This window comes from Hordeum vulgare, chromosome 7H, assembly GCF_904849725.1.
Source record: "Hordeum vulgare subsp. vulgare chromosome 7H, MorexV3_pseudomolecules_assembly, whole genome shotgun sequence".
Lineage (NCBI taxonomy): Eukaryota > Viridiplantae > Streptophyta > Magnoliopsida > Poales > Poaceae > Hordeum > Hordeum vulgare.
The window spans coordinates 240060278-240086052 of NC_058524.1; the positions used below are offsets into that span (position 1 = coordinate 240060278).

The 25775-nt window shown below is 44.1% G+C and overlaps 1 protein-coding gene and 1 long non-coding RNA gene across 2 annotated transcripts; both read right to left on the reverse strand.

Moving 5' to 3' along the window:
• Positions 1 to 3393: 3393 nt before the first annotated feature.
• On the reverse strand, positions 3394 to 13629 carry LOC123407722. Its single transcript, XM_045100917.1, has 2 exons — positions 12906 to 13629; positions 3394 to 3793 (listed from the first exon to the last, which is right to left on the reverse strand). Exons 1-2 carry the CDS (start codon positions 13499 to 13501, stop codon positions 3706 to 3708), a joined length of 684 nt encoding a protein of 227 aa, XP_044956852.1. The 5' UTR covers positions 13502 to 13629; the 3' UTR covers positions 3394 to 3705.
• LOC123407723 lies at positions 4723 to 12396 on the reverse strand. Its single transcript, XR_006612664.1, has 2 exons — positions 4899 to 12396; positions 4723 to 4793 (listed from the first exon to the last, which is right to left on the reverse strand). It is a non-coding gene; the product is annotated as an uncharacterized LOC123407723 (long non-coding RNA).
• Positions 13630 to 25775: the final 12146 nt, after the last annotated feature.

The following is a 25775-nucleotide window of genomic DNA, read 5'->3' on the forward strand; positions in this document are numbered from 1 at the left end:
CTTGCTACGACTCGTCTACATTCGCCGATGACCGACACCTGCTTTGTTGGGTCATGTATGTCTGTCCTTGTGCGGTACTGCCACTTTGGTTTATGACTGGACATGTCGATCCGGGTTCTTTGACATTGGATTGCTAGCGACACTATCGCATACGTGAGTCAAAAGACGCAAACGGTCCCGGCTAAGGTAAGGCTGCAGCCGTGGAGTTAACCGTGCGTGAGACCACAAAGGGATGCGATGTGTTACAGACTGGATTCCTATGGCTTAGGATCGGGGTCCCGACATTGACCGCCACCCCTTGGCCCTATATAAATAGATCAGTCTAGTGGCATTTTCTTTGGGATTTGTTTCTTAAAAGTTAGACGTTGCAACTATGTGTACTTCGTTTGTGTTCAACAATCAGGCCAATACCGTTTTGGGATCTCCAATTTTACCAATAGCTCATCTATATTTACAATATTCAGATTTCTCCTATCACATTATTGCGTTCTTCGATTGCGTGCAAGAATAGACCTTTGTTGTTAGACTGGTTGTGCTTCCGGCAACGTTAGTAATCTTGAGGAGATTGGTCTAGTGATAGCTAACGCGCAATGGCGTGCACGTTTGTAGTAGGATCGTCAAAGTGGACTCCACCAAATCAATAGTTATCATCTCATTGAAAGATCAGGACAGCCTCGCCTCTATAAAAAATGTACCCTTCACGTAGGCTGGGTATGAGTACGGGAAGGCAATACATAGACTCGTGTATCCCCATACCCATATACTAATTCCTTCTAACAGGTAGGTCTCATGTTTCATTCACTAAAGGAAAAAATATTGCCTCTTTACCCTAGGCTAACACAAGCGCTAGCTTCGACCCCAAATCCCCTCACCTTACCCATGTGCATGATCTTGTTTAAATGTGTTGATCTTGTTTTGTGAACTCATGATTTTGTCTCTATTTTTTTATTGATCTTATTATATAGTCTCTTTCATTTGATCATTTCAAAGTAGTGACCGTAGAAGTATGTTCAACAAAATAATAGTAGAAAAAATTGTGTCCCTCTTGTTTGTCTTATAACTGGAAAAAGGAAGAAAGAATATATTTTCTCAGTCCTAAAATAAGTGTCTTCAGCTTAATATAACTTTATACTAGAGTTAGTACAAAGTTGAGACACTTATTTTGAGACGGAGGGAGTATGTGAATATTCTCTAAAATGCTCACTTGCAGACTACTCATCCATGAATGTAATTCGACATTGTTTAATGCCATCTAATTCATGCTTATTGCTATCCATTTCTCAAAATTAATACCATTCCTTTTATTCAATCGCACAACAATGATGATTATATGTGTTGCACTGCTACAATGTGAGATGTGTGTGTGATAGAATGTTTAAGTATACATGTTGAAATTATGTGTGTATATGCAGGTATTTTCATCCGTGGGTATTACCCGCACCTGAGGCACGGTATGAGAACAGTTCAAAACCGAAGGTGCGGGTACGGGTTTGGGTGGTGAAAAATATTGGGATGGTACGGGTTTGGGCGACCATAATCTGCACCCAAACCCAGCCGGTGTCATATTAACTTTTTCTCCACCTTTACAATTTTAATTGTTTTGTGTTTATTTTCTTTTTTCACTTTCTAGTGGTTATTTTTAAATTTTCAACCAATAAATGCCTTTTCTGAGAGATAGATGAACAAATATTTACAGAGATGATAAGTACCTCTCGTCGTCAGATACAAACACATTGCAAACCGAACGTTTTCGATGGCAATTCTAGTAACGCAAAGATGGCAATGGCAATTGTAATGACACAATGATGATAAGTTAGTTGACACACGGTAATTTTCTGTTAAAAAGCTAAAATACAAAGTTATCATGCTTGCCAATTAAAATTGTCATCCTCGCATCATTGAATTTGTCATTTAAAACATTCAATTTACCATATGCTCGTAATTGACCTTCGGTCGTTATTAGATTCCATATTTTCTTAGCCATGCACATTTATTTGTATAGAGATAAACATATGATAAAAAAAGGGTCATTTCACGTTGTAAATGTAAGAAGAGAAAGAAGTGTTGTCTTATCTACAATAAAATATTTCATGCAGCTAGAGAATTGTTCTTCATGCACACCAAATATGTTGACACCAATAGTAATATGTATATATTATACTCCATTCGTTCCAAAATAATTGTCTCAAGCTTAATACTCCCTCCATCTCGATGAATAAGTCATCTTACGAAAACCAAATAATCCCAAAACACTTAGGCACGATGCATTAACTTTCACCCCGTTTCTTGTTTTTTGACATAAATAAAGGAATCAACCAATAAAAGACGTAGGGAATATATGTTTTAATGACTTGAGACTAAGAGGGTGCTTGGATACGTTTTAGTCCCATGACTAAAAGTAATGAGACTAAAACTTGCTAGCCTCACCCATGCTTGGATCCAAATACTAAAGAGACTAAAATCAAGTTAATGAGCATTTATTATCCTTCAAACCCTCCAATCCATAACTTGCCTAAGGAGTTAAATGAGGAGAGAGAGGACTAATGCATATTTTAGTAGGGATACCCCTGACTAAAAGATTTTAGCCTCAAGACTAGTTTTAGTCTCTCTTTAGTCACGGGTGCTTGGAACTTTAGCCTTTTAAAGAGACTAGTTTTAGTCCCTTAGATCCAAACACCCTCTAACTAGCACAACATGCATTGATCAATTCATTGCATGCAATGGTATTAATTAACAAATTAGCATTGATTTCTCTCGTTTCCTCTCTTTCTTGATCACGGTGCACAACCTAAGATAACTTATACACCGAGACGAAGAGAGTACAATTTTATACTAGAGCTAGTATAAAGTTGAGACAGTTATTTTGGAACGGGAGAAGTATGAAAACAAAAGGAAATACAACAATTTTCGATGATAGAACATATTTCATTTAATGCCCTGCAATCCTGTCCAATCTGGGGACGGTCCAGATAATATACGACCCATATCATTGCTTCCATATTTCAAGAACAAACGTTTGGAGGCCGAGCTCTTTAGAGCTCAAAATTTTTGAAAAATTCAAATTTCAAGCTTTTTGGTTTTAAAAAACTGAAAAAAAATATGCAAGTAAAGAAGGATGTTATGTGTATGTGTGTAAACTTTTAAGATGAAATACTTTAAAATGCAATATGCATAAAAAAAACAAATTCATGGCTAGGACAATAAAAAGTATCACGTGTTAAAGGGCCTCAGATTTGTTTTTTTATACATGCCTCATTTCAATGTTTTTTTTTCTGAAAATTTACACACATGTCTGTTATCTCTGTATTTTTTTAGAATTTTTTAATATGTAAAAAATATGAATTTCAGATTTCAAATTTAAAGGCCACCATGTTGGCCGAGCTCCACAAGCGATTTAAGACAATTAAATTTAGACAAGGAGATGCTCTTACAGTGTTACCAGCCATGTGCATGCGACACTGAAATCCCTACACGATTTAATAGTAAAGCAGTTCCTCTGTATGAAATCGAAGGCGTTTTTGCAGTTCAATTGATACAGAGGGGGTAAAAGGGAACCAAAGCTAATCATGAAAACTAAATTAACGCAACTTTATTGTGTGACTGCAAAACGACATAGATCTGGGGGATTAGTAATGAATCCAGGTACTACATCACACTTCATGGTGCGGTGCTCTCTCATGGTTGAGGCTTTGAGGCGACGACAACTCAACTCTTTCCACGCAGCGCTGATCCCCTATGTGACCTCTGCTTCAAGACCATGCCACCCTGTGCCTTGGGAGGATAGTGTCTTTTCCTGATAAAAAATACTCCTATGTATTAGCATGGACTTCACTGTAACGTAAAGCAAGGCATGTACATATATCTTTCTAAACTCAAAGCAAGGAAATAGCCAATTAGTAGTGTAACTAAGCTCAAATAGGAAACAACAGAAAAATAGTGTTTTTCTTGTAGTCCTATCCTTCAATCATATTACACTACCATGTTTTTCCATCTCAAAAGAAACCAAGTACCATGTCATGTGATAGATATAGATTTGTTGCAATCTTGTGTAGTTACTCTTCCTTTTTGGGGGCAGTGTAGTAACTCTGATATTCTGAAGTAATAATCAGTGCTCTATTATTTTCAATTTTTGCTTCAACATGGGACAATATTTTATCACCAGTCCTTAATTCATACTAATGCAAATCACCGATCCAATCATGTGGAGATTTTTGTCACCAGTCCTTAATTCATGCTAATGCAAATCACTGATTGATAGAATCAACAACTTAGTGCCCACTCACAGGGCACAACTCTCTTCGCAGAACATACAAGCACTCTCCAGAAATAATCTTTCGATACCAATTCTAGTTTTGACTCCTCACTGGGGAGATAAGTTGTTTTGATTAATTAGTTATAAGTTGACTTGCACAACAAAGGTTACATTCCGTACTCAAATATTCAAGCAACAAGTCAACTAAGTGTAACACCATTTTCGTCTACAGAAATCCTATCTCGGTACAAATTCCAGCTTGCCCCCTATAACTGGAGAGAAAGACTTTTTTCACTAATTGATTATGTGTTGTCTTGCACAATTAAGGTTAATGTTTTCCATATTGATAAATTCAACCTAAAGTGACACCAAGAAAAAACAGGTTGATCGAACAGCATGATCATAGGTCATAGCAAGTGAGCAACCCAGGAGACCTAATTGTGTGCAATATCAGCATTGCCCAAAATAACAAACCGTACCAACAAAAAATATTATATTTTACCTCTTAGTACCCTCATAAAAGAATAATTCAATCCAGAACCTATTAAAAAAAATTTCTGTAAATACCAAGCACACAGGTATGAGGTAAGCCAGAACGCAAAATCTCCACTTTGCACCATTTCTTTAGCTGAAATACCAATGTTACCTCCACTTCGAGCAAGAAAATGAGTGTGCACTTCAGTATTTCATGGGCACGCCAGTGCACTCATGTGTGCATGTGTCAACACCCTATTTGCTTCCTGACAAACACACGCGTGAGAGAGAGATGACCGAGCAAGACGATGACACATGTGGTTTAGCACTGCTCAAACTTCCGCAGCTTTTCTGATTCTTGCCATTGCTTATTTGTGGCTAACAAACTCCAACAGAAAAGACTAAGAGTGAAGCGATTTTGCCCCTCATGCGATTTGTGCCATCTCACAGCTTTTCTGATACTTGCCATTGCTTATTTGTGGCTAACAAACTCCGACAGAAAAGACCGAGAGTGAAGCGATTTTGCCCCTCATGCAAGTCGTGCCATCTGGCCACTCTAGGATCACCTCGCGCAGCTCATGGCACCGCTAGACTAGCTCGCAAGCAAACCCATGACGACCCCTGCGTTATTTTATGTGAAAGGGGAAAACAGAAGGAAAAGAATGTGACAGGCCACGGGGTTTATCCCAAAAATATCACCCCTAAAGCATGTGCCATTGTCAACTTCGACCATGCCGATCTTTGCAGGAAGGTCCATGAAGCAAACACTCCCAAGAGCTTTGATGAGAATGTCGACGAGCTGTCCGTTGGTGCCAACGAACTTCACCTCAACCTTCGTGGCTTCTCCGTCGTTGTGATTGCTTTGGTTGTGGAAAACTGGATTTTTAGCAAATGAGATGTCAGATTAGTTGTCAATGTAGAGTTTAACGCAGGCTGGCTCCTCCTTCAGTTCATTGAGGAACCAAGTGAGCCAAATTCCTTAGCACACTGCCGCGGTGGCAGCTAAGTACTCTGCTTCGTACAACGACAAAGGCACTACATTCTATTTGAGCGACAGCCAGCTGTTAACATTGTTGGCATAGGAGAGAACATGGCGACAGAGCGGTCAGACGAGTGTTAGGATCACCGGTCATGACATTGTCGCTGTAGCAGACGAGGTACTCGTCACCGCTTCCCCATGAGTAGTGACAACCCCAGTTCAGTGTGTTGGCAATCAGAACTCCGTAATAGAGTCCAACAACAGCGACTGAATTAATTACCCTCAGCGAGAAACTTAGACTACTAAATAGAAAAGATTTGAAAATCATGGCATGGATCTCTTTTTTTTCTTTCCTTAAGAGTTTTCTATATGCACAATCTCTAGATGTTTCGATGAGAATTTCTTGACTTTACATATATAGAAAGAGATTGACTATAAATGCTCCTTGAAGTGTTCAGTTTCCCGACGTCCAAGCCCATGACGACATAGACGCCAACAAGCAGACGAGACATGGTGGTGCCGCGAACCTAGACTGCGTGCTCTCTGGCGCTCCGCTCGAAACCGAGTGAGAACGATCAAACTTTTGGTTCCAAGCACGTGGCACTTGCTTCAGTGCGTCGAGCCTGTTAAGGCATAGCACTTTCCCCTCTTGTCCAGAAAAGGCGTATCCCAGCATTGTGCAATGTACACCTCCTCCTGAAGTTTGTCGGTCAGGAAGGTGGACTTTACGGCCTTGTGGTGCACGTCCCAGCGGCGCATGTTGCCAGAGCTAGCAAGAGCCGCACAAACTCGAGACAAGCCGCAGGGGCGAACACTTCATCATAGTCCACCCCCCTCGCACTGCACATAACCCTTTGCCACAAAGTGTGCCTTGTGCCGCAGCACCACACCGTGCCCGTGTTCTTGACCTTGTACACACACTTCAGGCCTATGGGAGCCATGTACGTTTTTCCTCAATGGACGCCATCTCCTCGTCCAAGGCATGTCGTTAGGTCGTGCTTGGCAGGCTCCTCGGTCGTGTCGAGGTGCAGCTCTTCTCCGTCATCGGCAATGACATTGCTATTGAACTGCATATTGGGCTGCATAAAACCGTCATCCCCGCGCATAGTCATCAAGTGCATACGTGCTGGCAGCAACGAGGGTAGTATGCCGAATGACAGATTCGCCAAGTCAAGGTCTATCATGTTAACCAATTGGGGCAAAAGGGTTGTCGTGGAACCGCTTCTTGTTGTCGTGGTAATAGTTGCGGTCGTCGTTGCCGCCGATGCTAACATGGCAAAATTCTTGGGTGAAACGGATGCAGTAACAGCACTTTCGTGCGAAACTAGTGCCATAGCAGTCTTTTCTACTAACATGACAACGGTTCTGCCAGGATCCGTTATCATACCAGGCGCCTCGCCCAGGTCCTCCACGACATCTGGTGCGTCGCGTCTCCTTGGGCGTGTTGGGCGCCAATTACTCGACGGTGAGGTGCCAAGGACGTGCTTGCGGGCTGCTCCTCACACCCAATCCCAGCTTGCCCGTTGGTCAAAGACGACGTTGCGTGTGACATGCACACGCTTTGCCGCCAGATCGAAGACATAGTATGCCTAGCCACTAGCCTCGTACCCGAGGAGCACCATGGGCTTGCTCTTGTCCACGGGCTTCTAGAGATGTGGGTGCATATCCTTGACGTGTGCGACCCAACTAAAAGTGTCAGACAAAATACATGTACAGCTTGCGTCCATGCCAAGCCTAGAATGGCATCTTTTGAGACAAACAACACATGCATGAGCTTTTCAGGATGAAGAAACCGTGACGGCCTCACCCTAGTAGACGGGAGGCACTACCTTCGCTTTGAGCATGTTCCTCCTCATGCCCATGATAGTATGCTTCTGACGCTCGATGACGCCTTTTTGTTGCGGCATGAATGGCACTGTGAGGCGCCACCGGATGCCATGGCCCACGCAACACTCGGCAAAGGTGGTGCATGTGAACTCCTCGTCGTGATCCGTCCGAAAAGTGTGTACCGTGTGACACGAACTCAACAGCGGGCACGTAACGGCGAATGGCGTTGGCGGCCTTGTCCTTGGAGCGAAGCAACACCAACCAAGGGTAACGGTTGTAGTCGTCCATAGGAGGAGGTAGCGTTTCTCACCGGGCATCGCCGGTGATATCAGTCCACGGATGTCGCCAGGGACAAGCTCCGATAGCTCCGCAACCCAAAACTTGGCTTGTTGCGGGAATAGGGACCATTGCTGCTTTCCGACCAAGCAGGCGTCACATGTCTACTTTGCGTGGTCGAACACAAGGAAGTCGATCACCCTGCCACTATGTACCATCCTCTTGAGCCCGTAGAAGTGCAATATACAAACCTCCCGTGCTAGCGCCAGCCCTCATCGTAGCTCTCGCTCGCTGCCAGGCACACCGGCTTGATCAGACGAATGGTGTACATATGCTTAGTGGACGCTTTGTCAAGGAGGTTCTTTCGCCGATCACGCACTGCCATGTCGGCATGCTCCACGTACGTCGAGTGGCCAATCTCGTGTCCAATGCTGACGATGTTGCTCTTTGGACGAAAAATTCAATACACGTTCTTCAATCCGCGGTGGTAGCTAACCACCATGGCAAACAGGATCATGCCTCATCCACATATCTCCACCATAGATTCGTCACCTAACTTCACCGTGCCCTCCACTGTACCACTTCATGTGGTCCGACTAAGACAGACACGTTGCCAGTCATTTGGTTTAACACACCGGTGTCAAGGTACCAAGGCACATCAACATCACCAGGGGCATGCCGAAGTTTGATGCGAGCTCACTCTTCATCAAAGAAGAAGCACTTGTACTCTATCTATCACTACCATGGCAGCCATTCGGGGCAAAAGCCATGCCATGGCAGGATTCCTACCGTGATGTCTGCTACAAGGGAAGTTGTCATGGCGATCTTTTGGGGAGATTCCGCTACCATGACAAGACTTTGTCCTGTTGTGGCAAGGTGCGTTGTGCACTCCTGCATCAGCAACGGCGTTGACACCTCGTCGGCCTGCACCAGGTGAGCCTCCGCCTGCTTCTTGCGGCAATCATGAGCCAGTGGCCTAGCTTTCCACAATAGTGGCACTTCTTGCAGCCGCCACTTCTCATCTGACCTTGACTTTTGCATCAGCCGACGCACGTAGTGCGGGAGCACCGTCAACCAATGCCACGGCAAGAGTTGTTGTTGCCTGAGGTGTTGTTGCCGCCAGAGGACCTGCCTTGGTTGTACCTCTACCTAAAAAGCACGGACACGGCAGGAATTGCTGATTGGCCGTCCTAATACGGCGGGATACACGTATCCCGCAGTATCCCCTGATGATCGATTTAAAAAAGAAAAAAAATAAGGGATACGCAGGAATCATAAGGGGCACGGTAGCGATACGGCCCGGCCCAAAAACAGCCCAAAACACAGCCTTGGCCCAAAACAAAACCCTATTTTGCAAGGGTCGCACGCAGTTCTCCACATAACAACGAGGAACTCCCAGGTCCCATTCTCTTCTAGATCGAAGCTGACACCTGCTGGAACGCGCCGCCGCCTGCAACGCTTGGAATCGACCGGCGATTGCTACCCCAGCGCCAGGAGCCTTGCTTGGCTGCCCAACAACTCATTGAACATGGTTCAACCAAGCAAACAATTCATTTACCTCCCATTAATGCTTCTGCTCCAACAAGAAAAAGAAAACAAACAACTATTGAAGAGAGTTTTAACGCAGAGATCCCACAACAAGTTGATGCTCATGTTGCTAGAATGTTTTATACTGCAGGTGTGTGATTTTGTATAACACTCCTTTCTTTTCTTGTCCAGCATGGTTAAATACTTAAATTTATGTGTTGCTGATTTGTTGAATGTCGATTTACTCATTTGCAGGACTTCCATTCAATCTTGCAAGGAACCCTGACTTTAGGGCAGCCATCACCTTCATTGCAAACAGTAGCTTGGGTGGGTACGTGCCTCCAGGATATAATTCATTGAGGACGACTCTTCTTGATCAAGAGAAGAAGCACATTCAGAGGAGCCTAGAGCCTATTAAATCAACATGGCCTAACAAAGGAGTGACCATTGCGACGGATGGGTGGTCTGATCCTCAAAGGCGACCCATTTTAAACTTCATGGCTGTGACAAAAGGTGGTCCAATGTTCCTAAAGGCAATTGACACCGAGGGAGAGGTAAATTCTTTGCACCTGCATAATTTACTTGGTCCTCTTTGTTGCATATATTGCTCGCTGACTTGTGTGGTTATCTTCATTGCTAGATAAAAAGCAAGGAATACATCTTTGAGAAGCTGAAGGAAGTGATTGAGGAAGTTGGAGTTGAGTGTGTGGTTCAAGTGGTGACCGGCAATGCTGCAAATTGCAAAGCTGCTGGGTTGATGATTGAAGCAAAGTACAAGAACATCTTCTGGACACCTTGCATTGTGCACACTCTCAATCTTGCATTGAAGAACATATGTGATCCAAAAAACAACGAGGGCGACAATTTCCATCTTTGGTTCATCAAAGAGGCGACTGATGATGCTTCTTTTATTAAGAACTTCGTCATGAATCAGGGCATGAGGTTGTCTATGTTCAACGAGTTTAGCAAACTCAAGTTCCTTCAGCAGAAACTAGATTCGCAGGTGTCGTGATCATGCTCAAGAGGCTTCTATTAATCAAGGATGCACTTGTTGAAATGGTTGTCCATCCTAATTGGGCTGCTTATAGGGATGATGATATAGCTAAAGCTCAGAGGGTGAAGGAGCTTGTTCTCAATGATATTTGGTGGGATAGAATTGAATACATTGTTTCTTTCACCGAGCCTATTTATGCAATCATAAGGTTGGCTGACACGGACAAGCCATGCCTCCATTTGATCTATGAAATGTGGGATTCCATGATAGAAAAGGTAAACGATTAGTTGCTTCAAGCCTTCAAGCATCTTTCAATTGATTTGCATGCTGTTTTGATTTGTGGAGCATGTTTTTTCCATTTGTGGAACATTCTGATTTTATTTGTTCTTTTCTTCATAGGTCAAAATACCTATCTATCGGTTTGAAGGAAAGGAGCATGGTGAAGAGTGTATCTTGTACTCCCTCCGTCCCAAATTTTTGTCTTAGGTTTGTCTAGACATGGATGTATCTAAATACTAAACTGTGACTAGATACATTTATATCTAGACAAATCTAAGACAAGAATTTTGAGACGGAGGGAGTATGACATAATTAAAGAGATCCTTGTTTCCCGTTGGACCAAGAGCAATACCCCTTTGCAGTGTCCAGCTCACTCACTAAACCCAAGGTATAATCTGAATTCTGAACTTCTAAAGTGATACATAGATCACAGATGTTGGTGTTTCATGCTTGCTGATTTTATTTACTTCATATCATAGGTGCTATACACCAGCTTGGATTAATGAAGTCCCTGGCCGTATCAGCCCCAATGATGGCCATGAAGTTACGGAAATGAGAAACAAGTGCTTTTGAAAGTTCTATCCAGGTCAAGAGGATTTCAAAACCATCAAGAAGGAATTTGCTGATTTTGCTCTTTTCATGAATGCCTACGAAAACCCAGATTCTATTGAAGATAGAGCTGATTTTGAACCTAAACAATGGTTGCGCACTCATGGAGTCAGCACAAAGCTATTGAAAAATTTAGCATGGAAGGTACTTGGGCAGCCTGCATCCTCCTCTTGCTGTGGAAGGAATTGGAGCACATATGGTTTCATCCATAGTGCTGCAAGAAACAAGCTAACACCTGATCGAGCTGCTGATTTGGTGTACACACACAACAACCATCGCCTTCTTTCAAGGAATTCTCAAGCATATCAAACTGGGCCAAGCCGAATGTGGGATGTTGGGGGAGATGGAGTTGAGACTTCTGCTGGTGTTGGCATGCTTGAATCTGCAGATCTTTCACTTGATGGACCAGAATTGGAGGAGGAAATCATTTATTCTCTCACTTGAGTTTGAGTCTACTGCCATTCACTCCATGAGAGAATGAGATCATCAGTCATTCTCTCCATTTATGTTTTAATGTTATGTAATGTACTTATGAACTGCCTATTTCCCATTTGAACTGTTTGAGACTCTGCGGCCATCTGCCCATCTGAACCTTGTTATGCTCCTATTTGTCATGTTCTTAGTGGGGACTGCTAGACTATGTCTATGTGAGCTTGTCAATTTGTTATTGTTTGTATTTGCAATACGGTGTTGAGATTGTTAAACCATTCTGCAATTAGGAGCTCAAATGGCATTGCAAATTGGGTAAGCAAAGCAAACATCTTTCCTGTTTTCATGTGATTGTATAGTCCTCCGGTTATGTGTTCTACTCTTCTAATCTTCTTTACTGTTTGATGTGTTCTGCAAGACGCAACTTGCAATGACATGGGGGACAAGGATCAATCAAGCACTTGACAAAAGAGACAACGAATGGGGCAGTATTCTCTATTCTACTCTCTTTCTCTTTAATTTTCTGTATTAACTCTATATTAAATGGCATATATTTATTTTATTTTATATATACCGACCATATCCCCAAATGGCTGTTTTTGGAAAATGATGTGTTCCGTATCCCCGTATGTGTACCCCTGCCTTTCCATCCCCGTGTCCGTGCTTTTTAGACCTCTATTGTCGCACAGCCCACTGCTCCTCAGCTAGCAGTAGGCGGTTACCGCCCTGGCTAGATCCATCCAGCCTATGTTGTACCTCTGCCGCGTTGAACCATCTCCTTAGCTCCTCGATGGAGAACATAGAGTGGTCGATTGGGGTCTGTGTAGAGAGCGACATGCGAGTAGTGCGGCGAGACAGCCCAGAGAAATTTCTCTGAGGCTTCTTCCTGCAGTTCATCACCAAGTACTGCTAGATTGTTCATAATTCCATTAAGCCATAGAGCAAAATCATCGAAGAAGCTGCGGAAGTTTGAGTAGTGTGTAACTAGTCAACGGTATGAATCAGAAAAGCTCATCCGAGTGCATAACTCAATATGATGGCAACATAGTAAGGAAGTAAGTGCACAGGTATTTGGCACTGCCTCTACCATTACCATCTTGATTTCCTCTAGACTAATGAAGGCCAGAATTGTTCTCTGACGGTAGAAAAGCATAGAAATTCTCCTCTTTCGCATTGACAGAAAGAATGACATTGTCTTAATGAAACGAGCTGTGCATAATGACTTGATCAAGAAATATAGAGAGATCCAGAGCCCTCACCTAGCAGGTTTCTCGGTAGCCAGCCGCATCCCGTTCCACGGGAAGTTTGCCCCCTTTTCGTCAGCTTGTTCATTCGGCCTGGCACGACGTCCCCTCCTCTTATTCCCCAGCCTCCCAGGGTTCCCATACACGACCTTGCCGCATCCGGCCCTGGAGAAGCCCTCCCTCTCGTCCTCCATCCAATGTTTCCCCTTCCCCTCCCTCTCCCCCTCAACCTCTGCCCCTTCCACAACCTTCCTCCTCGCCGCGGCTGCGCTGGCCATCCGCTCCCTCTGCCCGAGGATCGCGCCGATGGGGAAGATGTCGGGGGAAACGGAGAGCGGGGCCTGAAGAGTGACGTAGGCCTTCTTGTAGTCTGGCTTGGCGGCGAGGAAGGATCCCCGGCGGATCTTCTTGCCATCCATGTTGAGGGTGCGGACTTCGGCGACGGAGAAGCCGTACATGGACTCGAGACAGCGGCGGATGTCGACCTTGGAGGCGGAAGGGACGGTCCTGACAGCGAACTCCTGGACGGAGGATAGGGGGGACGGGGGGAGCATGAGCTTGATGGGGAGGTTGGCGAAGTGGAGCACGCGGCGGCCCAGCCTGCTACCCATGGCTGGATGCGGCGGCGAAGGGTGAAGGGTGGTAGGCGGAGGAGGACGTAGGGTTTAGACTTCAGAGAGTGAAAAATGGTTCGGGTTCTGCGGCTCAGGCGATGGACTCGGGAGTCGGGACAAGAGAAACTATTGGGCTTGGTTCGGCTGTAGCGACCAAAAATGAGACAGAGGAAACCTCGCATGAAGGGAGGCACGAGATGAGCCGGCCCAGGCGCACGGGAGGCCACAGCCTTGTTTCTTTGTTTTCCTTTCACGTTTTCTATTTTTATTTTCTACTTTATTTTTATTTATTTTTCGAAATACGCATGAGTGTGCGTACTATTTACTTTATTTTATAATAAGATGGCTGATCTATTTATTTCATATTTTTTTATACTCTCAAATACTATAAGACAAATATTTAAAAAAAATTACGTAAAAACATATGAAACTATGTTAATCAAATAATTAAAAAGTGTTAAATATGTGTAGAGAAAATATTTCTTATGTATACAAAAATCTAATGTGTATGTAAAAAATTGATCATGTATTTAAAAAATATAATCAAGCATTTAAAAAATGTTAAAATTATCTGAAAAACATTTGAAATATATGAATGTGTAAACGAAAAAATTTACCATCTATTAAAAATATATTAATCAATAATAAGAAAAATTTAAAATATGTGTAGAAGAATATTGACCATGTATTCAAAAATATATATTTGGAAAATGTTACTCCATTCACATATATAGGGCCTAATACGATTTTTGAGGTTGCCTTTGACCATTGACAAAATTAACAATGCATGAGATGTACGATATCGAAATTATTTCCTCCCTTTCATAATATAAGAGTATCTTTTACACTGGTATAGTGTAAAAAACACTCTTACAATATAAGACGTAGGGAATATATCATTAGAAACTCCTTTTACATGCAAATCTAATTACATGCTTTATGTAACACGCATGTCATATATTATTCCTCTAACCTATACCTGGCCATTCATCGGACCAGGCCGAGCTTGCCCAAAGTAGAAACCCCAGGCCCGGGCCTAACCCGGCCCGATTGCCATGCGTAGAAAAATGATCTACCACTCAAATGTAATGTTAGCGCCATTTAAAAGATGTTCCCATGTTTCAAAACAATACTTATGATATTTTTCTCAAAACAAATATACAATTTAGTTTTTTTGGACTTGTGAGTTTAAAAGATGTTTTATATCATTCAATAAAATGTACTCCCTCCGTCGCAAAATTCTTGTCTTAGGTTTATCTGAAAATGGATGTATCAAAATACTAAAACGTGACTACATACATTTATATCTACACAAATGAAAGACAAGAATTTTAGGAAGGAGGGAGTATGTTGCAGTTAAAAAATGTTGACACATTTCAAAAATATGATTATGGCATTTAAAACAAATGCTAATATAATGTAAAATATTGTTTGCATAATGTAAAAAAATCCTGCCACTAAAATAATGTTGAATGTATTCTAAAATGTTTAACCCTTATTCAAAAACAATATCTAAACATGTATTTAAAAATGTTCAACGTGAACCTAAAAATGTTAAACATGTATATGACAAATTTACGTATTTTGAAGAATTAACAAGTATTTGAAAAAGGAAACAAAAATAAATGTAAAAACCCAAAAGTCGATAACACATATAAAAGAAAAGAACCATAGGGGCCATCACAGGCAAGGGGAAGTGGTGAGGTCACCGGCAGAAGGACAGGGAAATAAGATCGCTCCTGGGTCCCCTCTTTCCTTCCGCGGAGAGTTCGAGCGCATGGGTGTGCCAGCCTAATTTTTTAGAACCGCCACACACCAAGTTTTATCCTCAATAATGGGAAAAACAATTCTATAGATTAAATCCAGGTCATTAGCCCGTACAATCTTATGCCCAACCGCATGTCCAATTCCGTGTGCGAGGCAGGGCTACTATAGCCATCATTAGAATGAGCAATACCCTTAATCCTTCCATGCCTAGGTGTTTGATGCGACACTTGTCTTTTTTTAATAAAAATACCCAAAGGGCATCTGAAAGGATCGATATGGTTGACTAGAGGGGGGGTGAATAGGCAACTACCAATTTTTAGCTTTTCTTAACAAGTTACAATTAATTAACAAATGGTTCTCTAGATGAACGACTAGGTGAGCAACCTATATGATGCAATCAACTATAACAACAATAAGGACAAATGCAATACACCACAATACAAGGAATATAAAGTAAAGGTAAGAGATAACCGCAAGTGGAACCAATGGAGACGAGGATGTGTTACCGAAGTTCCTTCCCTTTGACAGGAAGTACGTCTTCATTGGAGTGGTGTGGAGGCACAATGCTCCCCAAGAAGTCACTAGAACCACCGTATTCTCCTCACGCCCTCACACAATGCGAGAAGCCGTGATTCCACTATTAGTGCCCTTGAAGGCGGCGACCGAACCTTTACAAACAAGGTTGGGGCAATCTCCACACAATGCTCGAAGGCTCCCAACAAGACCACGGAGCTTCACCACAATGGAATGTGGCTCTGAGGTGACCTCAACCGTCTAGGGTGCTCAAACACCCAAGAGTAACAAGATCCGCAAGGGATTAGTGGGGGAATCAAATTTTTCTTGGTGGAAGTATAGATCTAGGCCTTCTCCACCAATCCCTAGAAAATCAACAACTTTGATTGGCTAGGGAGAGAGATCGGGCACTTATGAGCTTAGGGAGCAACAATGGAGTCTTGGAGGGTCAAAGGTATGTTTCTTGAGAAAGAAGAACCCTTTATATAGTGAGGGAACCAATCCAACCGTTACCCTCACTCACAGCACGAGACCAGCGGTACTACTGCTGGCTTAGCGGTACTACTGCTCGGGCCAGAGCGGTACTACCGCCGAGCCCATGGTAGCGCAAAGATACTACCGGGCCAACCACTGCCAAGAAAGTCTTCGCAAAAAGTCCGACGTAGTACAACAGCAAGGATGGCGGTACTAAAGTCCTGAAGCGGTACTACCGCTGACCAGGGGCGGTACTACCACCAGCTCTAGTGGTACTACCGCTAGGGCCAGAGCGGTACTACCGCCGGAGGACATTTTCTATGGAGAGAAAGACTAGAGAGGGGGAAAACTTCATAGTTGCAAGGGAAAGGAGATGGAGATAAAGTGTGTGTGTGCAAGATTGATTCCACCCAAACCTTCCCAATACGGATCCCCTCTTAATCGTACGGCGTTCCTACGACTAAAAACCACCAAAGAGAATCATAGAAGACACCGTGCTTCTATTCCACGGAGGGTGCCGAATCGTCTTGTGCCTTTGTCGTGTATTATCTGAAATGCTCAATGCACACGATTAGTCCACTAAGGTACTGTCATCAATCACCAAAATTACTTAGGCATAAATATGCCCTAACAACATATTAGATCTGATTAATATTGAGAAAAACAAAGGTCAATACAATGGATAGATACAAAATAAAATTACATTGAAAAGCATACTAGTCTTCTTCTTTCTCTGATTGTACGTCATTCATTGAAGCTTAAAAATGCACTGAACCAACTACAAAGAAAAGCGCCACCTGCAAACGCCCTCGCCATACAAGGCTTTGAAGATGAATATCGCTACTCGCCACTAGATACAAGATCTAAAAAACTTTGAACCAACATCGGCTGGAGCATCACCCCAAGCAGAACAGGCTTGCAATCCACCACCACCAGTTCAGAGGGTTGGAGAAAACGGGTTAAGCCACAAAGCAACGTAGAAGAAGATGGCGAAGTCGCCACACCAACCGCGAGCCAAAATCTCTCCTCAAAAGACACACGAACTGCCAAGGTATGAAGGAGACGAACCGACCTGAGGAGACCAACTCTCACTGTCCCTTCGCCGACGTCGGATCGAACGTCGTCGAGGTAGGAAAAGACCGAAAAGACCTTATTCCAAAACGCCATCGTCGGCACCACACCCCTTCGATGTCGTTAGAGAAAGCAAAAAGCCTAAAAAATAAGATGGACGGGTCCCTGGTCCTCTTGCCGCCAACGAGGGCGTCAGACGGGGAAGAGGAGGGGGACCGAGGCAAAGGCAGGAGAAGTGGCGGCGGCTGCTTAGGGTTAGGGCGAGTGTGGGACTCGGGTGGGCTGGTGGAGGACACTTGTTCTTTTTTTTGCCTCTGTAGTTCATGCCGTTAGAAACTTACGAGATATCACTTTCGCTTCAATAGACCCCCTAACACAAGACGACCTAGATTGCCCGATGCCTCTTCATAACCAAGGGCACGATGGGCATATTTTCAAAAAGTGCCCGCCCACCCTCTCAACTGCCGAGGACGTGTACGTATATGGCGGTGTTTTATTAATAAAAGGTACAAACGTGTCTATTTAAAAGTCCCACGGCGTGCACACATTACGGCGGTTCACCGCACATTCCTCGCGTGTCGCGCCACTGGTTCACCGCCTTCTTCCTCACCTGCGCGCCACTGCTTCGTTGCCTTCTTCCTCGGTTGGCGCGCCACACTGTCGTGTGCGCTGACCTCTCGGCCGCCTTGCCTACCGCACGCCCTGACAGGCCGACCGCCTCACCTGTCGCGCACTGGCAACACAACGCCTCGCCTGCCGCATGCATTAACGTCACGGTTCGGCCGCCTAGCGCTTCGCGTGTCGTGTGCATTAACGTTGCGGTTCGGTCGCCTAGCGCCTCGCGTGCCGCGTGCATTAACGCTGCGGTTTGGCCACGTAGCGCCTCGCCTGTCGCGCACGCTGGCACCATGACGCCTCACCTGCCGCGTACATTAATGCCGCGGCTCGGCCGCGTAGCGCCTCGCCTGCCCCCTGCGGGGCTATAAAAGCCGACACCCGTCCCGTTTCGGTCAGCACCTCCCCTCTCCCTCTTCTTTCTCAACCTGCCTCTCTCCGCCGCGGCCAGCATATCTAACGGCTCTGATAGCGACGGTGCGGCACCGGGCGGCGTTTGGCCGTCTAGCTTGACCGTCAGCCAGACCGAAGATCTGGCCCGGTTCAGGTTGTACATGCCGCCGTCGGCGAAGTAGCCATGGCCGTGGCGAATCTCCACCGACGGCTACCCAACCCTCGGCCCACCAGCATCGAGGGAGGAGCTTCGACAACACATCGGCCACCGGTTCAACAGGAAAGGCCGACGCCGCTTCTAGACCGGCAAGAGTTTCGACATCATCGTCGGGGTGTTTAAGCGTGCCGCCCGTGGTCTCCTCGTTGGTGATATTACCGGGGAGGCCGGCCCTTCCCGCCGTCATGCAGCCGCACCCGGCCCACCTGCCCCACCGAGGTCCCGCTCTCGCCGGAGCATGCGGCGCTGCACCAGGGCGGCGACCCCGCCGACACGCCTGGGTTGCTGGCGGCACTAGCGAGGTCGACGGAGGAGGCCGCGTTGTCGGCTGCGGAGGAGGCCTTGGCCGAAAAACAACCCGTGGTGGTGGTGCAGCAGTCCGTGGCGCTGGAGGCGGCGGCGACGAAGGAGGACTGGCTCGTGAGCAGCGACGAGGACAGCGGCGACTACAGCGGCGACGCGATGATTATCGACCTCACGAGGAGTGATGAGGAGTACATTAGCGTTGTTTTATTTTATTAAAAAAAATTCGGTTCGAATTGATGTAGAATATCCTAAAAATGAATGAAATTTAAATTGTTCCTTTATAATTTGCTTAAATATTTTTTATATGATAATATCGCCGGAGGTGCTATAATATAAAAAGATGCAAGAAATATGAAAATGACGAAGATTTTTATAAAAATATTCATGAATTTAATTTTTTTGATAAAATGATAACATTATTGTTTCACAATGACGGAGATTTGGCTCATTATTTTTTATATGTATTAAAAAATGCCTACAATAGTGTAAGAAAGCATTCATGCACTTAATGATGTTCATGTTACTGATACGTCTCCAACTTAACTATAATTTTTTATTGTTCCATGTTATTATATCATCTGTTTTGGATGTTTTATATGCATTAATATGCTATTTTATATTATTTTTGGGACTAACATATTAATCTAGAGCCTAGTGCCAGTTTCTGTTTTTTTCATGTTTTTGAGTATTGCAGATACGAAATATTAAACGCAATCCAAACGGAATAAAATCTCCGGAATATTTTTTCTTGGACCAGGAGACATTTGCTAGACTTGGAGAAGGGGGGCAGGAGACCTGTCAGGAGGCGACAAGCCTACAAGGCGCGCCCTAGGGGGGTCGCGCCCCCGGGCTTGTGGCCCCCTACAACTCTCCTAACCTTAATCCTTGGCCTATAAATTTCCAAATATTCCCCCATTATCGAGGAGAGACCAAAAAATACTTTTCCGCCGCCGGGAGCCTCTGTTCCCGCGAGATCCAATCTGGGAGCCTTTTCCAGTAATCTGTCGGAGGAGGAATCGATCATGGAGAGCATGTACATCAACTCCATTGCCTCTCCGATGATGCGTGAGTAGTTCACCACAGACCTACGTGTCCATAGCTAGTAGCTAGATGGCTTCTTCTCTCTCTTTGTTCTTCAATACCATGTTCTTAATGATCTTCATGGAGATCTATCCAATGTAATACTCTTTTGCGGTGTGTTTGTCGAGATCCGATGAATTGTGGGTTTATGTTCAGATTATCTATGAATATTATTTTAATCTTCTCTGAATTCTTATATGCATGATCCAATCATAGTCATACTCAATATCAATTAAAAGCAAAGCATAAAAATGACAGAGGTGCTCTCTAATTGGTGCCTTTTGTAAGAAGAGGATGACTCAACAGAAACATAAATAGATAGGCCCTTCGCAGAGGGAAGCATTGATTTGCAGAGGTGCCAGAGCTCAAGCTTTGAAGACGGAGATAAATAATTCTGGGTGGCATGCTTTCATTGTGAACGCAGTGACCAAGAGTTTTCACCATCTTCCATGTTACACATACTATAGGCGGTTCCCAAACAAAAAAGTAAAGTTTTGACTCCCCCACCACCGATCAATCACACTCCATGACTAGCCGAATACTCGGGTGCCATCCATACCAACATCAATCCAGGGGGAGTTTTGTTTGCAATTATCTTTTCGATTTGAGCATGGAACTGGGCATTCCAATTACCGGCCCCTTTCTCGTGAATGATAGTGAATAAACACGTATCGAGGATAACACGCCTAGCATGGAAGATACTGACCGCCCCTTGTCACCACATGAGCGATTCGGGCATGCAAAACAGATTATTTCTTGAAGGTTTAGAGAGTGGCACATGCAAATTACTTGGAACGACACGTAGATACCACATATAGGTAGGTATGGTGGACGCATAAGGAACAACTTTGGGTTTATGAAAGTGGATGCACAAGCAGTATTCCCGCTTAGTACAAGTGAAGGCTAGCAAAAGACTGGGAAGCGACCAACTAGAGAGCGACAATAGTCATCAAAATGCATTGAAATTAACCAACATTGAGTGCAAGCATGAGTAGGGCATAAATCACCATGAACATGAATATCATAGAGGCTATGTTGATTTTGTTTCATCTACATGTGTGAACTTGTGCCAAGTCAAGCCACTTGAATCATTCAAAGGAGGATACCATCCTATCATACTACATCATAATCATCATGAAATTCATGTTTGCATCCAAGACAAACCATTATAAGCTCCTAGCTAATTAAGCATGGCATCAGAAACTATGATCTCTAAGTTGTCATTGCAAACATGCTTCTCTCACAACAAAGCTGAACTAGACACAATGAACTAGTCATATTTACAAAAACAAAATAGATCAAGTTCATACCAGCTTTTCCACGCTCAGTCACTTCATCATATATCGTCATTATTGCCTTTCACTTGCACGACCGAATGATGTGAAAATAATAAGAGTGCTCGTGCATTGGACTAAGATGGAATCTGCAAGTAAACACAAAGGAGAAGACAAAGTAATATGGATCTTTGACAGATAAACAGATATGTATGCGAGAGCCACTAAACATTGTAACCATGGTCTTCTACCTTGACCCAAAGAAAAAGAAAACTATTTACACAGGAAAGCTCCCAACAAGCAAAAGAAGAACGAGAAATCTTTTTGGGTTTTCTCAAGCTAGACAAACACACAAGAAGAAAACGAGAAAAAGAAATAAACTAGCATGGATGATACAGTGGCAAAGTGTGAACACCGACTATCAAAGTGAAAGTGTGAGCATGAATATAAAGTCGGTGAGAAACACGTACTCCCCCAAGCTTAGGATTTTGGCCTAAGTTGGTCTACTCCCATGGCTGGAAGTAACCGTCTCCGGGGTACTCCGGAGTGTACTGAGGGTGCCACTGCTATGTGAGCTCCTCTGACTCCCAATGATAAACTGGCGTCTGGTACTCGACTGGTAGCTCGGGCACGGGCGCCTGTGGTGGTGCTATGCCCCAATATGCGTAGATGTCCGAGGACATAATAATGTACCTGCCTAGATGAAGATTGAACAAAGAAGGAGCAGGCAAAGTAATAGTCTCATGAGTACCCTGACTAAATATCAGGTTATAAATCATCCTCTTATTTATATCTTTATCAAGAAAGTCATGGCGAACCATGATATCATAATCTAGATATCTCTCAGGAAGAAGAATCTCTCCTTCCTCGTGCAGTCTAATAGGTATCTCAAAATGTCTAGCAAGACGGGTAGCATAGATACCTCCATAAACAACGTCTTTAGAACGGTTCGTGTTCAACCGTTGAGCTACTATAACGCCCAAGCTATAAGTTTTATCATTATAAAGGGCTTCACACAAAATTGCAAGGTCTGGGAAGCTAAGGGCCCCAGCTTTCCCACGGCCAATCAAACATTTTCCCACGAATAATGAGAAGTACTGAAGCATGGGAAAATGTATGCTAGCAGCTCTAGCGCAAGACACTCCTCTCTCCTCTCCTACATCAATAGTATCTATGAAAGCCTCCAAGTCCCGTGGACGAGGTTCATAAATATCCCCAACATAAGGTAATTTGCAAACATTGCAAAAATCCTGAAGTGACATGCGCTGGGGGGTATCATATAATTTGAACTCAACCATAGGAGGAATCTTCCTTGGATAGAAATTAAAGCTTTGCACGAAAATATTAGTGAGGAGGAGGTATTACGGACACTTATCTTCAATGAAGGCGGTAAGGCCTGCGTTCTCCACCAAGTAGTAAAAGTCCTCATAAAGTCCGGCGACGCGTAGGAACACATCGCTTGGCCACTCGCACGCTCGAACTTCTGCAACTCGGGGGACCGGATACTTGGGTTTCTTCTTCTCATTTTCAACATCCTTGGGGTCACGGCTTGAAGAGCCTCTTAGGAACCTCCTCATCTTTTCCTTTTTCTATCTCTGAAAATTTCTGAAATTTTTAGTGACTCTAAGGAAAAGTGAACAAGGCCCAACGAAACTCGTAGCAACTACTCCTACAAGTGCCTGGAGGCCATATCACGCATCAAAACTACTTGGGACCAGCTAAAATTAGCATGCAAAGCTCAAGAACAGGGTCACCAAGGCAGCAAAAATACGCAACGAATAAGGCACTAGAGCAAAAACTAATTGGACCAATGGAGGAGTCACATACCAAGGAACAATTTCCCAAAACAGTTTGGTGAATGGGGCTTTGCACAAGGAGATCGAAAATCGCAGCAAGAAGAGCAAGAACACGGGTTTGAGATGCGGGATGATTTTTTCTGGAGGTAGGAGAAGGAGATGGGAGCTGGAATAAGTGGAGGGGGGACACGTGGGCCCCACAAGCCTGGTAGGCGCGGCCAGGGGGGTGCCCGAGCCTCCAGGGCTGGTGGCCCACTGGTGCATCCCCCTGACTAGCTCTCCGTCTCAGAATTGTTCAAAAATTCCAAAAAAAATCATACTTGATTTTCAGGGCATTCGGAGAACTTTTATTTTCGGGACACTTTTCTACGGCACGCAAAAAGCAGAAAACGGGAGAAACTAAAGCTAAATCTATCATTTTTCTTCTAAGCTACCGAAGGTAAAGGTTTGGAACAGAGGGTTGTGACTCTCAGATTCATCCATCTCATGGTCATCAAAAGGAAATCCGTCATCACTAGGTTACCTCAATGGGGATGTGCATATCCCCGACAAGCAAATCATACTTCATCTTAACAGTAGGTATAGGGCATTCAAAGCTCCCAATAAGAATCGATGAAGTTTTTTCAATAGCATTGATGCAATGTACTCGATATTGTTTCTTCGAAAAGTGCACTACTACTGCGACAACAGACCTTCCTTGGTACGGCGCCAGGAATCCTGCTCCTATGGCTACGCCTTTACGGACTTCCGTGGCAAATATGCAAAGGATTTCCCCGCGGCCTTGGAGCCTTGCGTTGGTGTTCCCTTGAAGAGGAAAGGGTGATGTAGCACAGCGGCGGTAAGTATTTCCCTCAGTTTTGAGAACCAAGGTATCGAACCAATGGAAGATCTCGTCAAGTCACAAGTACCTGCACAAACACAAAGGGCTTGCACCCAACACTATGAAGGGGTTGTCAATCCCTTATAGATTGTTTGCAAAGTGAGAACTGAAAGCAACAAAGTAAACAAGCAAAGTAAAAGTGAAAGTGGAAACGATAGTTGTGAATAGACCCGGGGGCCATAGTGTTCACTAGTGGCTTCTCTCATGAAAGCAAGTAGACGGTGGGTGAACGAATTACTGTCGAGCAATTGATAGAACCGCGCAAAGTGGTGACGTTATCTAAGGCAATGATTATATCTATAGGCATCACGTCCAAAACAAGTAGACCGATACTTTCTGCATCTACTACTATTACTCCACACGTCGACCGCTATCCAGCATGCATATAGTGTATTAAGTCCAAAAGAACAGAGTAACGCCTTAAGCAAGATGACATGATGTAGATGGACAATCTCATATCTACGATAAAAGCCCATCTTGTTACCCTTGATGGCAACAACATGATGCGTGCCTTGCTGCCCCTTCTGTCACTGGGAAAGGTCACCACATAGTATGAACCCAAAACCAAGCACTTCTCCCATTGCAAGAATCATAGATCTAGTTGGCCAAACAAAACCCAAGACTTGGAGAGACTTACAAGGATATCAAATCATGCATATAAGAAATCAGCAAAGACTCAAATATAATTCATAGATAATCTGATCACAAATCCACAATTCATCGGATCTCGACAAACACACCGCCAAAGAGGATTACATCGGATAGATCTCCATGAAGATCATGGAGAACTTTGTATTGAAGATCCAAGAGAGAGAAGAAGCCATCTACCTACTAACTACGGACCCGTAGGTCTGAAGTAGACTACTCATGAGTCATTGGAGAGGCGATGATGTTGATGTAGAAGCTCTCCAACACCAAAGTCCCCTCCGGCAGGGCACCGGGAAGGGTCTCCAGATGAGATCTCGCGGAAACGGAAGCATGCGGCGGTGGACAAGTGTTTTCGTGGATGCCCTGATTTTTTCTGGATTTTTAGGGAATTTATAGGCCAAAGACCTAGGGCAGGGGAGCGCCAGGGGGGCACAAGCTTGGTTGCCGCGACCTCCCCCCTGGCCGCGGCAACACGGCTTGTGGGCTCCCTGTGGGCCCACTGCCTTGGCCCTCAAGCCTCCCGAACTTCTTCCGTTTTGGAAAAATTTATATCGGGGATTTTATTCCGTTTGGACTCCGTTCCAAAATCAGATCTGAAAAGAGTCAAAAACACAGAAAAAACAGGAAGTGACACTTGGCACTGGATTAATAAGTTAGTCCCAAAAAGATATAAAAGGTAAACAAAACATCCAAAGTTGACAAGATAACAGCGTGAAACCATCAAAATTATAGATACGTTTGAGACATATCAAGCATCCCCAAGCTTAACTCCTGCTCGTCCTCGAGTAGGGAAGTGATAAAGAATGAATTTTTGATGCTTTCATGCTACCTAGCATAGATGTCCTTTGTAAATTCTCTTATGTGACGTGAATGTTCAGATCCATTAGATTCAAAACAATAGTTTGCTATTGACGTGGAGACAATAATAATTCAAGCAAACTAGCGAGGTAATCATGAACTTTCAAAATAACAAGGCCAAAAGAAAGTTATCCCTACAAAATCATATAGTCTGGCTATGCTCTATCATCATTACACAACAAATTTAAATCATGCACAACCCCGGTATTGGCCAAGTAATTGTTTTCACACCTTTACTTTCTCAAACTTTTTCAACTTTCACGCAATACATGAGCATGAGCCATGGTTTTAGCACTATAAGTGGTGTGGAGTGTGGTGGAGGTTGCAAGACAAACAAGGAGAAGATGGTCACATTGACTAGGCATATTAATGAGCTATG

Excerpts from the sequence above, each read along its gene's own strand:
- LOC123407722 (XM_045100917.1), bottom strand. The coding sequence starts at position 13,501 with ATGGGTAGCAGGCTGGGCCGCCGCGTGCTCCACTTCGCCAACCTCCCC. Across the intron at positions 3,794-12,905 it reads GCTACCGAGAAACCTGCTAG|GAAAAGACACTATCCTCCCA; the intron begins GTGAGGGCTCTG and ends ATTTTTTATCAG.